Source organism: Psammomys obesus, unplaced genomic scaffold (genome assembly GCF_907164565.1).
Source record: "Psammomys obesus unplaced genomic scaffold, mPsaObe1.curated_primary_1811, whole genome shotgun sequence".
NCBI lineage: Eukaryota > Metazoa > Chordata > Mammalia > Rodentia > Muridae > Psammomys > Psammomys obesus.
This window is the reverse complement of record NW_026592890.1, coordinates 24,157,704-24,172,581: the sequence shown is the minus strand read 5'-3', so window position 1 is coordinate 24,172,581 and position 14,878 is coordinate 24,157,704. Positions and strand designations below refer to the sequence as shown.

At 46.5% G+C, this 14,878-nt stretch overlaps 1 protein-coding gene across 1 annotated transcript in view; it reads right to left on the bottom strand.

Moving 5' to 3' along the window:
* Nucleotides 1-14,878, bottom strand: part of LOC129683262 (uncharacterized) — a 144,415-nt gene that overhangs the window by 33,714 nt on the left and 95,823 nt on the right. Inside the window, 6 exon segments of the mRNA XM_055615877.1 lie at nucleotides 2,671-2,791; nucleotides 3,862-4,000; nucleotides 4,815-5,047; nucleotides 9,546-9,698; nucleotides 10,686-10,781; nucleotides 12,981-13,131. Coding sequence (XP_055471852.1) covers nucleotides 2,671-2,791; nucleotides 3,862-4,000; nucleotides 4,815-5,047; nucleotides 9,546-9,698; nucleotides 10,686-10,781; nucleotides 12,981-13,131 — 893 coding nt within the window.

The window sequence follows — 14,878 nt, the reverse complement described above, 5'->3', positions numbered from 1 at the left end:
ACCCATGGCACACAGTGGGGACCCACTTGTTTCCATTAGGGATCTCTGACTTCATACTGAGACATGTCTTCATTGTGAGACAGGCTCGACAGACCAAAGGCCAAAACCAAAATAAAACCGAACTGTAGCAATCACTGCACCCATGAGCACTGGATTTTATTTTCTTTTATTCCTTGTGTGGGTGCTGAGGCTCTGAACCCAGCATCTGGCACATGCGAGGCAGACGTCCTGAACTATCCTCCTAGAGGCACTTAGTTTTAAATATTCGTAAGGATGAGATCCAAACAGGGATCTAACTAGAACTAGTGAATACACTGTAGCCAGGGCGATTTACTAGTGTCAGCTTGACCAGAGTCAGAATAACTCTTCCTCTGTGTCCTTCCCGCTGGCCCTTTACAAGGCTCTCCGGAAGCCCAGCTGGTGAGCTCCCCGCCTTCCCCACCCAGGGCGGCTCTGCCACAAAGCAAGCACCACTCCCTCGCCCCACCCCCACCATGGACACGTCTGAACCTCCGAGGTGGCTGCACCTGCTCAGGGCTTGTGGCTTTTCTGCCGGGATTCAGAAGGGAGCCACCTGGACGCATCACAGAGCACAGACAAGGAGGCTTTGTATTTTGTGACGTGTTCTGTAATTGGAGCCGTGTCACAGTCCACTCTCAGGTGACGCGTGGAACCACACTTGGAGGAGTGGTCAGCTCGCACGTTGCACAGTCTTTTCCCCCAAAGCCCTGTTTATGGAACTCAGTCATTGGAGAGTCCTAATAACATGACTCTGGTTATGGGAGAAAAAAAACAAAAACAAAACAAAACAAAAAACAAAACAAACAGGCGATGTCTTCGGTGAGGACAAGGTCTTCACTAACATTCTGGTGGACATGGATGGCCCTCTTCTCAAAGAAAAACCTAATTGGTTTTGCTTCAGCTCCTCTCTAGCTCAAAGGTTCTGGATCTTTCCGTAGCTTATTAGGGGTAGGAAATACATGTTTGATAGTCGCCATAACCCACAGAACCCGGTGCAATAAAAATTCAGGGCCACTTGTTCAAAAAGAGCAGAAGAGAAGTATCTTTGCCAGTACGTAACAGAAAGCCTTTCCCTCTCTTCCAAAGCCTCTGTCTTCCCCTGTAATCTTACTCTCCCTCGGGTGTGGGCCCGAGCAAACCCTCAACAGTACCATGGCTACACCCACAGTCCCACCCATGGTTCAGGGCAAGTGTGTGGGACACCCAGCCCCTACCAGACCCAGGCTCCACCTCCTGGCCAGGAGGTAAAACCTGAGCCAAGCTTCTCCCAGAACTCCGGAGGTGGAAGGGAGGGGAGGTGGGGGGGAAGTGAGGGATGAGGGGGAAGACACAATGGTTTCAGGCCAGCCTGGGCTACGTAGTGACACTTTGCTTCAAGGACAAAAATCACACATACACAAAGCCTTTTAAGTGAAAAGAAATATACCAAGTATTAGAGGTATTTCTAATGTAAAAGGATCTTCCCCCTGTGAGTTATGACTTGCTTGTTTTTGTAGTGCTGCAGATCAAAACCAGGACTGTGCGTTTACTCTACGTACGCATTGCCCGCCCCTACCACCGGACTGCATCCACAGCCAAGGAATATTTCATTTTGTACCTGTGTTCGTGGTTTATTTCTTTATTATTTTTTTAAATCAGATGGATCTCGCTGTGTAGCCTTGAATTCATTAAAAAGCTCAGATTGGCCTCAAACCCATGGCAATCCTATTTCAGCCCCTTCACACACACACACACACACACACACACACACACACACACACACTGTGGGAACTGCACATGTAAGCCACTGCTGATGTCCCCAGTGAGTATGGCTACGTGGATAATGGGATAGAAAGACACACAGGAAGTGGAAGGCCCCTCTCCTTCTAGAGTCTGGCGGAAGCCTCTCACCAGCTGGGAATTAAGAATTCCAGGAGCTGTGGAGAGAGGACTCAACGAGTTAACAGCACTTACTGCTCTTTTTAGAGGACTCAAGTTCAATTACCCGAACCCCAGCCTAAACTGAAAAAGAATCCCAGCTCAATCAGCAACATGTACTGCACAGCTTACCAACACAGAGGCAATCTTCCTTTTCTGCAGAGAAAAATATTAGCACAGCGTGAACGGGCTTAAGAACTAAGCCTACATGACCTTCGAGTGTGGTCTCACTCCTTTCCGGGTAAAGACATCTTACCTCTCCCCCTGTCCCCCTTGGGCCTCGGGCTTGCCCTATCTGCCGTGACCCCATCCGATCTGCAGGAACCACCCTATGATCCTATTTGGGTTGTCAACCTTTAAGATAGTTCAGAGGGCAGTGCGCACAGTAAGTGCAAGGCACAGACTGTTCTCGGAGAGGCCCACACCCATGCGCTCACGGTACATTACCCTTCCTTCTTAGCGCCTCTCTTTCCGTTATGCCCCGTCCCAAATATGACAAAACTCTCTTCATAAACCCCTGCTCTGCTTCATCCTGGCTCAGCTTGCAATTCTTTTCTCTAGAGAAGTCAAGAATCTGTCTTTAACTGAGCAGAGGTCCCTAAAAGATAAGTGAACTCTTTGGGTTTTGGGGAGTAGCATGGGACAGTGCCTACCTCCACCATCGCTGACACTTTGTATTTAGAAAAAAAAAAAAGAGTTAAATTTTCAAGTAGTGAAACAAGCATGGGTTACCTGTTGGGAGGGTAGACTCCTCCTTGGACTTTTCTGATAGAAACAGTGTCATCTCTTGATGAACTTTTCTCAGTACTTCTTGGATCATATGAATTTCTAAACTTTCCAGAAGTTTCTGAAGCTGGAAGACACATAGGTTGAGAGTCACTCTCCAGTTCAGCTGCATGCTGGGCTCCCAAGAGCAATACAGAAACGGCTTTGGGTTTGTCCTCTCCCTCAGATTGATTCTCCGGGAACAGTCTTTTTGGGACATCAAGTTCTTCCCCAGGATCAATACACCTCTTTGCAGACCAACATTTTTTTTTTTTACAGCCCTTATCCTGATCGATAAATTCCAACCCTTCTTACTATATTCCACTAAATTGCAGAGCGCTCCGTGTTCAAGGTGATCTCATGCCTTTGTGTGATCTCTAAATGACACTAGGAATCTCCTTAGCTGTTACTTTAAGAAGAGTCTGAAAGCCCAGCACCCAATGAGGCAGAGGTAGGGGGATGGCTATGAGTTCGAGGCCAGCATGGTCTACAAAGAGAGTCCAAGGACAGCCAAGGCTACACAAGAAACACCTGAAAAAAACAAAAAAATAAAAAAAATAAATAAAACAAAAGAGTCTGAAAGCAGATATACACACCAAGGGGGATTTCACCCTGATGCCATGGAGTCTACTTCTCCCTGTGGGAGAAACGAAGGTGCCCCAGAGGAATGGGCTCAGGGTCATAAGCAGTGTGCTAGGTCTCCTGAGGCTAGCTCATATATGGAGCTAGCACAGACTTTCCCTGTTGCTCGGACAGCCAGAAGCCCTGGGTCTTCTGAGGAAGCTGAGCAATAGCTAGTGAAGATTATTTAGCGCATGACCTGAGCCAGTGCAAAAACTCTACTTTCTTTCTCTGAGAAAAAGCACCTCCAAATGCTGTGCTCAATATTTTGCTTCCACGTGGATGGGAACTGGCTGGGTTTTATACTTAAGATCGTATTAGTTCTGTCATCTTCCTTGTGATGCAGGATGTTGGCCTGAGGAAAATGGAAATAATAAGAACCTAGACTTACAGAATGGAGACACCCAGGGGTACCTCTTGGCTTACTCAAACTCCTCATCCCAACAGGAAGAAACCACCATTTGTGTTTACCGTAGTTTCAGATGCCAGTGTCACAAGGCAACTCTTCAAAGGCAGACTGAAGAGAACTCTGCATACCTGCTGAGTTTTTATTTCAATTTCTGAGGCTCCTTTTGGGGGAAGAATAGACTGGCTTCTTACTATAAGTCCTTCAAATTCATCTTCTTTACCCATCTGCCTGGCCAAAGCTTTCATGCTGGGGTAGAAAATGTCAGCTCTATCAAAGTAAAGAGATGGAAATTAGCAAATAAACCTATTTGCTTCTCATTCAGATTCTCTGTCAGTCATTTTCAGTTTCCTGTCACCCAACCTCTTTACAGACACACCGACGACTAAACCCACCGCGCCTTTAGTCAATATTAACTCCCGAGCCCTTTTTCTGTGGAGTACACACAACTTCTGTCTTCCTGCTTCAAAATGCTGACAAATCTTCTCATGTCCTAGTTCACAGGAAATATGACCTCAGTAACTTCCAGGACAGAGACTTCTGAATGCGCCAAAGGGAAGGTTGGTGAGGGCCTGGGCTTAGTAAGTACCCGTTTGGAGACAGACCCATGGCAGAAACACACGCCTTTCCTGCCAGCTATGTCACCCTAGATGAGGCCTGTAGCCAAGGTCGGCGCCACCTTGTGGACCTAGGCCTTATGCCGCATACCATGTCACCAGATGGCTGTACTGCCTCAAGCATTCCGGCTCGGCACTGGGGCTAGCAGCAGCCTACTACCCTAAGAGCTAAGATGCTCGCAGTCACTATGGGGGGGAGGGGTCACTTGAGAAGCCTGAGCTCCAGGGGCTCTAGGGAGAAAGTGACAACACAGGACAATTCGGTAGGGCCAAGCTCTTCCCCAGCGCTAACACAGAATAGCTTTTCCTCAAAGCTAGGCTGTGGAGAATGTTAATAGCTGTCACCTGACCCAGAAGAGCTGGGTGTCCCCAACGTCCTGGACCAAGACTCCCTCAGTGAAGGGGGAGGAGCCCTCGAGCCCCAGGCTCCACCTACTGACACGGATGTCTCTCTCAGCAGTACGCACTCATAGAGCTCTGAGAACTGCTTGTGGAGGGGCCCAGAGTCGACGTCCTGGCCTCGAAGCTTGAGTCGGCCCCAGTGTTCCTTTAGCACTTCCAGCTGCTTCCACAGGATAAGGAAGGACTTTAGCAGGGCAAGAGATGCCACCATATCACCCGGGCCATCCAGCAGTGTGGAGGCCGTCGGGTGACTTTCCAACTGATTCCGGCAGAGTTCTGGCAGTTTGGGCCAATCTGGCTGAAAATATGACAGAAATCCTTTGTCAACTGTGGCTCAAGACAGGATACATTTTCCTATGTGGCCCATGCAAAATAACACCCAGGAGAAAGCATTTGCTGGCCTGTAGCATGAGCACATGATGGCGGAATATCCTTGCTGAACACACAGGGTAGAAAGATCTCCATCTCAGCTTCCTGTTTGCAATTTGAACCATTGGTTCCTATGTTTCTAAAGAGAAGCCCAAAATAAAAACAAAAAAACAAAAAATGATAGAGAAGCAAGCAAGGAGAAGAGACCAAGCATGTAACAGGGATTGGGTTGAGGGCTCAGGGGCAAAGAGTGATTGCTGCTCTTCCAGAGGACCTGGGTTCATTTCCCAGCACCCATGGCAAATGGCTGACAACTTCCTGTCATTCCAGTTATAGGACATTCTGAGTTTTATGATTTAAGAGTTCCAAGAGACTCTAGGGAGTAAGTGATAACACAGAGCAATTCGGGGGAGTCCAGCTCTTCCCCACAGCTATCCCGCAGAACAGCTCTTCCTATGGCACTGCTGTGGAGAATGTTTCTGTCACCTGACCCAGTGGATCTGAGTCCCCAGAGCCCTAGATCTGCAGGCAAGCACTCAAACCCATAAAATAAAATACACAAGTCTTTAAAACATTGCAAGGAAGGAAGGAAGGAAGGGAGGGAGAAAGGAAGGGAGGGAGGGTGGGAGGGAGGGAGGGAGGGAGGAAGGAAGGAAGGAAGGAAGGAAGGAAGGAAGGAAGGAAGGAAGGAAGGAAGGAAAAAAGGAAGATGCTTTCTGATGTCTTTCCATCCCTTCATGGTGGAGCTGTAATGTAACTTTTCTTTGGGGAGTTTACCCATTTTGAGTCAGAAAGCAGAACTTAGGTTTGCCCTGCCTGGCTGACAGCTTCCTGTAACTCCAGCTCAGGGAATCTGATACCTTCCCTCCTTTAAAAGTGAAACGGAGACCTTTTTGTTTGAATTCACGATTCAATACTCAAATTTACTTATTAATTCACTCAGACAGGGTCTTGGCACTCACTTTGCAACCCAGACTGGTGGCAAATGTGTGAGGACCCTCCTGCCTCAGCCTGCAGTCCTGCTTTAAAACTAGGCGATTTGCTCATTTGCTCATTGATGCTTTCCGTAAGTATTTGTCCTGGCGGATGTGGAAGAAGCTTCAGGAAGTTCAGGGCTGCCCAGAAGCCTAAACCTAAGGGCCTAGCTAGCTCTTAGGGCTGGGCTAGCTCAGCTGCTTTCTGGCTGTGTCTTGGGCACAAATGGGGACAAGTTCTGCAAGCCAGATGGCAAATCCTGTGGCCTAGAACACTCAGCCTGCAGAACCCGAGACACTCAGACTTCCTGACTAGAAACCGGAAGAACAACCTGGAGTAACTGGACCCTACACCAGTGTTATTCCCATAGCTCAAGGAAGGCTTGTCTGCAGGAAGAGCTAGAGTCCAGGCCCAGGGTAGCCATGTGTCCACAAACCCTTGGCCTTGCAGCCTTCTTGGCCATCAGCCTGTGGACTTCCAAATGTCTTTTTCTTTTTTTAATCCTCAGAAACCTTTCGTGAAATGTAATCTGACTGATCAAGGGCAAGAACAGTGGTGTGGGAGGGAGCAGCCTGCAGACCACATGATTGGTCCCCACTGTTCAAAAATCACTGTCTTAGAGGAAACTTGACCCACCGCGGCCACAGTTTTAAAGACTGAGTCAATCTATCCCCTTAGAGCTTAGGAGACCACGGACCTGTGAGATTATAGCACCTGTGGCACAGCTGCATGTAAAGGGGCTTAGCCCATGGGGAAGTACGGATTCTGGTGTTTCCTGCTCCCTATAAATAGCTAAACAGTTCAAAATGAACCTAGATTCCATGGGCTCGGGATGCAGCTCAGTTGTGTCGGCCATGCTTGAGGCCCTTGTGTTCTAATTCAGCAGCACACCCCACAAAATAAAATCAATTAAAGTAAAAAGCATTAAATCAGTTCTACTTCTTACTATGTTTGTATTAAACGTGGTCACCTCTAAACATTTTATTTTTATAAAATTTATTTAAAACAACAACAACTTGGAAATAACAAGAAAGAAAGAAAGAAAGAAAGAAAGAAAGAAAGAAAGAAAGAAAGAAAGAAAGAAAGAAATCACACACCAAAATTAGCCAGACCCAAAGACTACATGTCTTGATGAACTTCTGCACAGTTAGAACAGAGATTCAAAAGCTTTGGGGCTTCACAGTGGGTTTCTCATTTTTGACACTGAATATTTTATCTCCTTGTCCACCACTAAAACTAAGAAAATCTATGACTGAGTCGGAACTAGAAAAACAATTAGTTTTATACCCTCTTTTATAACTCGCGGTTATCACCTGGCATTCATTTTAGTTTATTATTTTTCAATTTCTTTTTATTAGCTGGCCAGTGGTGGCTCATGCCTTGAACCCAGCACTCGAGAGGCAGAGGCAGAGGCAGAGGCAGAGGCAGAGGCAGGTGGATCTCTGTGAGTTTGAGGCTGTCCTGGTCTACAAAGCAAGTTCTAGGATAGCCAGGGATACATAGAGAAACCCTGTCTTGACCCTCTCATTTATGTTTTTAATCATGTGTATGTGTATGTATAAGTGTATGTGTTGGGGGGAGTGGTATATGCACATGAGTTAAAGATGCTGGATCTGCACAGAGCTGAAGTTACAGGCAGTTGTGAGCTACCTGGCATAGGTGCTGGGAATCAAACTCAGGTCCTCTAGAAGAGTAGCAAGTGCTCTTAACTATTAAGCCATCTCTCCAGCCCCGAGTCTAAAGAATTTAAAGGACAGAAGATGGATGAGTAGAAGGGATAAAGAATAATGCAGGGGGAGCCGGAGAGATGGTTCAGCCGTTAACAGCACTGTCTGCTCTTGCAAAGGACCTGGTATGAGTTCCCAGCACCCACAGGGCAGCTTACGACTGTCTGTAACTCCAGTTCCAGGAGATGTGATGTCCTCTCCTGGCCTCTTTGGGCACCAGGCCTCATATGGTTCACAAGTACACACATAGGTAAAAATCATATGCACAGAATCAAATAAATAAATCATTTTGTTAAAAAAGAAGAATGTGGGTGGAAAGTAAGGGGTGTTAAGCAAGGGTAGAAATTCACCCAGAATAGAGCCATAAAGTAGCCCAGGGGCCCATCCAGGATGTTTCCTGATCTTGGTGCCACATGGCTTGGCAAAGGGTCACTCCCGGTGAAGCATCCGAGTCTGTTGCATGATTTAGATGCCATGTCCAAATCCATCCCACCCCTACCAACGGGGCTGAAATGGACTTGTGACCTCAATTTAGCCAAGAGCACATAAGGGAAATCTATTAAGAAACTGTTTCACCTTCCTTCTTCAGAATGGGAGAGTGTGCTTTTGTGTTGCCTTTCTCTCCTTCTCCTGTTTTTACTTAACAAAGGCAATGGAGACAGTCTAGTCACACAACCAAATGGTAGAGCACAGGCCCTGAGGTCTGACAGGGAGGTGTTTAGGCAGTGGTCCAGCTAGCTCGCTGACTGCAACGTGCTGCTGCCTGATTCCCAGAACCACGAAGAGTTGTTCAGTTATTTTACTAGGTGGGGAGTGATTGTTGTGGCTGAAGTATGAAAGGGTGAAGGAGAACTCCAGCGTGGGATGCTCACTGGGGCTTCCAGCTTGATCTCTGGGATACCCAACTCTAGTCCTGAAATAACTGACTCATAAGGAGGTATGAGCTGAGTGTCCGCCTCAGGTGCTTTCCACGGACTCCCTTTGCTCTATTTTAAAAATAAAACAAATGGAAGCTGAGGTAGGAAGACTGTGAATTCAAGGCCAGCTGGACTATGTTGCAAGATCATGTCTCAAACGATTTCAAAGTTAAACAAACAAACAAACAAACAAAAACTCCCTGGTTTTAGCTGGCCAGGAGCAGTGGCACATGCCTTTTAATCCAGCACTTGGAAGGCAGAGGGAGGCTGACCTTTGTGGTTTCAAGGCCTGCCTGGTCTATATAGCAAGTTCTAGGTAAGCCAAGGCTACATAGAGAGACTCTGTCTCAAAAACAAACAAAAATATTTTAATTGTGTGTATCTGTGTGTGGAGGTGTGCACATCAGTGCAGGTGTCTGAGGGAGCCACAAGAGGGATCTCGATCCTTGGAACTGGAGTTACAGGTGGTTGTAAGCCACCTACTATGAGTACTGGGAACAGAGCTCCGAAAGAGAAGCAAGTGCTTGTAACTGCTGAGCCATCTTTCCATGCCCCCCCACCTGCCAAACCCTTTTAAGTAAATAAAGGAAGTGGAAATGTAAGTAATCCTGAGACTAAACGTGGAAGAAAATAGTGGTCAGTAGTTTTCGATGTTCCCCCCTTACACAGCAGTGAAAGGGAAGCATTAGCATTGTCCTGGGAATTAGTGGGTGCAGCTATGGGCAGGACAGCCCTCTAGTCTGTCTCTCAAGATAGGAAGGTCCTTCAGTCCAACACATCGGTTCTGTAGCCTGTTTGCTAAGAATACCTGTGTAGTCTCCGGTTCTGCTTGCCATGTGGGGGGGCCCTTCCTGCTCACGTGACGGCTGCTCAGAAGTACGTCTTCCATTAGCATCTGCACACCCACCAGCTCTCCATGGGCCACTTTGCGGTCACGGTCACTCAGCCCGCAGAGACACATCTTAAAAAAAACAAAACAAAAAAACTTTCCCATTTTGAAGAGGTCTACATATTCTGTATACACAGTTTTGAAGAAAAATGTTAAGTGAAACTAAGCTTATAACCCTCACCCTCTCAAGTAAATTAAAAATCAGAGTAACATATCTAGGTTAAAGTCTTTCTTGAGGAGAAAGACTTTGTGTAGGAGTACAAATCTCTCAACCTTACAGATATAATGAATGCAGAATGGCATAATCTTAGTTTCCTTTAGTGTGCAGATACACACACTAAAGGTGTGCCCTGGGGGGAAAAAACGGGAGAAAGACCCGAACTGTGAGCTGTAATTGTCTCAGGGTTTTGTTTTTGTTTTTAATCCTCCTTTCTTCTACTGTTTAAAAAAAAAAACTTTTTACTTATAGATGATTTTGAACATAAACAAATGTTAACAAAATGATTACGATTACATCCATCAATGTATAGACAAGTCTTGCTCCAAACCAGCTCTCCACTCCATATTCTGAGCCAAGTTATAGCTGAGTTTCTGTGTTGGTTTTAACACACACACACACACACAATTGATGTTTACTTAATCATAAGAAAACATATTTTTTTTTCCAAAACAACTTATGAGAATTTAAAGAAGCATCGTGATAAACAGAACAATTAAAGGGAATTAATTCCCTCAGTCCTGCTTAAGCAGGTCCATCCAGGCCAGGTGTCCCACGCCTCTGAGTGGCAGTTTCTCTAAGAGGCATAGATTGTGACTCCAGATGAGTGGCTATTCCTCTAGGTCATTGCTGTCCTGGGACCTGCAGCTGAGTCAATGGCAAAGGCCAATAGCTGCTGAGAGCACAGTTTCTTCCACAGTAAGAAAATATGGCTCACCTTGCAGCCTTGTATTACAGCGTCACAATTAAGCAGTCATTTGCCTTATAAATCACCATTGGGGATACCCTGCTCTGCGATCTGTGTTCGGTTCTCTCTCCAACAAGTGGGAAGACAGATCTACCTGCATGTCATACTCCAAGGTGTTCGGGAGGCTGCTTGTAACTGGAAACGGTCCACCATCTTCCAGAAACGCCCTCCACGGGAACAGCACAAACGCCTAAAAGAAACAAACACAGAAATGGCAATGGTCTCACGCATCCCTCAGATAAACATGCGCAAGGTTTCTGCGCCCATGCTCCAAAGCCCCGTCTTACGATTTATTTATTATGTAGACAGACTTCTCACTGGAGCACACCCAATGACACAGAGGAAAGAGTAGCAGCTACTCCTTCTTTTCTCTGGTTTTGTGGAGATGGTTTCATGATAAACAGGAAGCTCCAATCTCCAAAGTTCTAGAACAAGGGGTTTGGGGTGGCACACCCCCGTAAGCCCAGCACTTGAGCGACGGATGCAGGAGGACTGCAAGTTTCAACTTTTCAGTCACAACCCTTTTGGGAGTCGAATGACCTTCAGAGGGGTCGCATATCAGGATATCCTGTATATCAGACAGTTACGATTCATGACAGTAACAAAATTACAGTTAGGAAGTAGCAACGAAAAGAATGTTATGGTTGGGGTCACCACGACATGAGGAACTGTATTAAAGGGTCGCAGCATTAGGAAGGCTGGAAACCCCTGAGCTAGACAGTGAGACCCTCTTGCTGTCTCAAAGGGAATAAAACAAAGGAAGATCTGGAATAGTCTGACCCCAAGGGGTCATGTTTTTAAATGATAGTAAACTCAGTTAAATGTTGTCAGAATCAAGAACTTTGCAATGGCCTTCCTCATTACTGTTCTCCAACTTTAGGCATCACTTCAAGACCAATGCTACAACTGGTATAGGTGACCTCTGCCTTTGTGTATTGCAGAACCACAAGCCAGGCACATTCTCTTTCTTATAATACCATGTAAACCCTGGACGTGGAGGGCTGACTCTTGAGCCCATTCCTTCCTCCTAGACGTGACTCTTGGTCACCTCCTAGAGACTCTGGTGGTTTTGTAACAGTGACCCAGGACTCCCACACCCATCTAACCCAAGGCAACATCCAAAGACAATCAACAGCAGGCCCAGTCTCATGGCCAGCTCTGTCTTATGGGTCTAAAAGAGGGTTAAGGATTAGGTCAAGAGTCGCTGTCATGTAGCACTGAAATATGGGACTTGTTTGTGGTTAACGCTGAATCATTTATAATGTTTAAGTAAGTGGCTTGCAAGATGATTTTAAAGCTATGTACACAGACTCTTCCCAGAGCTTAGAGTTAGCTACACACCTGTAACCTTAGCACTTGGGAGGTGGAGACAGGAGAAATAGGAATTCAAGGTCATATTTGGCCAGCTTGGACTACATGGCACTCTCAGGAGAGGGGGCTGAGGAGGGAGGAAGAGAGAGATGGGGGCGCGCAGAAGGAAGGGGGGAGGTTAGTTTTCATTCCTTTGAACACGGCTGGACTCAACGACTTATTGCAAGTGAAAGAAACATGGCAGAGGCAATGGCCTCAGCTTCTGCTCTGGGTTCTCTCTCTTGGGCTGCCTGCTCTGGGGGAAGCCATTTTCCATGTTGTGAGAAAGCTGTGTTGTGAAGACCAGAGGAGCAACCTTGGATGTGGATCTCCTGACAGCTGTCTACAGCTGGGTGAACGATGCTCTGAGACAGGATGCCCAGACTTGGCCAACATCTCAACTCTAGCCGTCCAGAGAAACCCGGAGCCGGCAGCACTCCCTACCTGACCTGCTTGCAGCTTCCTGACTCTCTGGGTCTGGGAGTGATAATGAATGCTTACTGTCCTGTGCCTGTGTTTGTGATGACAGAAAAGTAAAAGGAGGTTTAAGACCCGATGCTGCCCTGACCCCTGGTGGTATGACTTCTGGCTTTCCTGAACTTTGACCTCTGTAGAGCTGGATAAAGTGCCTGCTTGGGGGTAGTTGTAGTTACTAGGATTACATTTGATAATACATGTTGTGACCAGGCCAGTTCAAAGCCCAGTGACTGACCTATTATGCACTGGAATTGCATCATTATTTATTGACAAGGAAAGATCAAGCCTTTTGCTCTTTTGTTTGTTTGTTTTTTGTTTTCCTTGACAGCCAGAAGCAGACAGGCTGTTGACTCCAGTCATTCCAACTGAACATTTGACCCTGACTGGAAATAACTCGTGGTCACAGGAGTCCCTGTGGCTCCCTGGGTGAGTGCAGGGAGGCCAGTGAGGACCGAGAGCCATCAAAGTATGAAGACCCCTCAAAATGGAAGCCAAATGGAAATGAAATGACACCCCGGATTCCACACATTTTTTGTTGGTACGAAACACTTCTGAAACTCACTTCGAGGCTCCAAGGATCCAGCGGCTGGGGCAGGCTGAGCTGTGAAGAGAAGATGCTCTTCCTGAGACAGTTGCTCAGTGGTGGCAAGCCGTGGCACAGGCCCTCTGCGACAGACTGGTAGGCGGGAGCATTTCCCACTGCCAAAAATGTTCTGTCAAAATATGGTGGGAGTTTCTGTTTAACGCGGCCACTTCTGATTCTGAAGCCCAGAACTTTCTTCAGATTTACGGTAGCAAGAGACCATTTTGAGAGAGTAACGGGTTTCTTCCTCTGCTACACCACCATTTTGACCTTCCCTCCCACAGTCTATCGCTCTTTGGGGGAAGTCGAGTCTATCAATGGAAGAAATCAATGCTTTCTATCAGTAGACTACGTTGATGGAACTTTCTGGACGGCTGGGGAATTCAGAAAGCGCTGGCTATGTGTTGTTGGACACCTGACGAGCAGCTCTTGGAAATGAAGGATTGGGTTTTAAACCTTACTTAATTTTAGTTAATACTAACTTGAATTAATCAGCCAAGTGGCTACCAAACCAGGAGTTTCACATACAACTCTAGAAACAAGTCCATAGCTGAAGCATCAGTTCAAATGTAAAAAACCAAATTTTAGGTTAAGTAAGGAGACCCAGTGGTAAGACAGAGAGAGAAAAAAACCTTCTGTTTTGTTGAAACAAAAATTGGCTTTGCGTATTAATAACCATAAACCCCAATGATGAGAGCATGAAATGGATATTGTAAGAATAAGAAGCACGTGGGATAATTCAGGGTGGTTTTCCTGCTCCAAAGAAATTAAGATTAACAAGGAAGTGAAGACTTTCTAGTCTCAGATAGACTCCTTTAGTGTCTAAAGGATGCCTAAGAAAAGTGCCAACACAGGATAAATTGGGGGAGGGTATCTCGGAGAACCAATGTCTTCTGTGGAGACTGACAAACCAGACACCAAAACGAAAGGAGATTTGCCGAATTGAAGGAAATGTCAGTTGACAGGGCAGAGGAGGCTAGCAGAGCTTCTGCATGTTAAGGGGACTTGGGGGGGTGCCTGAGCCCCATCGGTGAATGTCCACGAGGGGTGTGGAACAGGACACCAGCCTTGAGAAGTCTTAGAGCCTTGAGACCCTTAGAACTCTGAGATGAGTTGTACCTCTGAGATGAACGACTAAAGAGGGTCAGGCTCAAGTTCTAAAATTAAGGTCCCGTATTTGAATGGAGTTGCCTTGACACCTGGAAGGGCCATGAACAGGCCAACCACAGCTTCTCTCCTCCGTGAAGGATAGGGTTCCCGTGTCCACCCACACTCCTTATCAAAGTGAGCTGGTGCTCTTCCCACTGACGCTGAGCAGCAGCTCTGTTTCTTGCTCGACCCTGGGCTGGGCCAACAGACTGATCATGTCCTCCCGGTGACCACAGAGTGCCATACCCTCATACACTGCAGAGTCTGACCCCTCTGTCCCTGGGTGTCCACTGTGTTCATCCATGGCCTGACGTGGTCAGCAGGGTGTCCCCTCCTCACTGTGACAATGCAGTACCAGCAAGATGCTTTGATCTCATCCGTCCCTATATTTAGTGACATTTGTCCAGCCGTCACGTAACTCAGAGTAGAGTCTTCCTCACCAACTGCGTGAGGAGGAGGCAACAACAACAAAAATAGCTAAATAAAAAATAAATAAATAAATAAAACAAAAAAAAGTGATGAACTGGCTTGAAATTCCAGGGTGACCACTGTATGACTCAATAATGTGGCATTGGAAAGCAACATATTTTTGCCACAGCATAAGTAAGGACCTATTAAGTTCCTAGATTCCTACTCACAGAGTGAATAAAACTATTGATTTGTGGTGCTTGTCTCTCTCTCTGTGTGTGTGTGTGTGTGTGTGTGTGTGTGTGTGTGTGTGTGTGTGT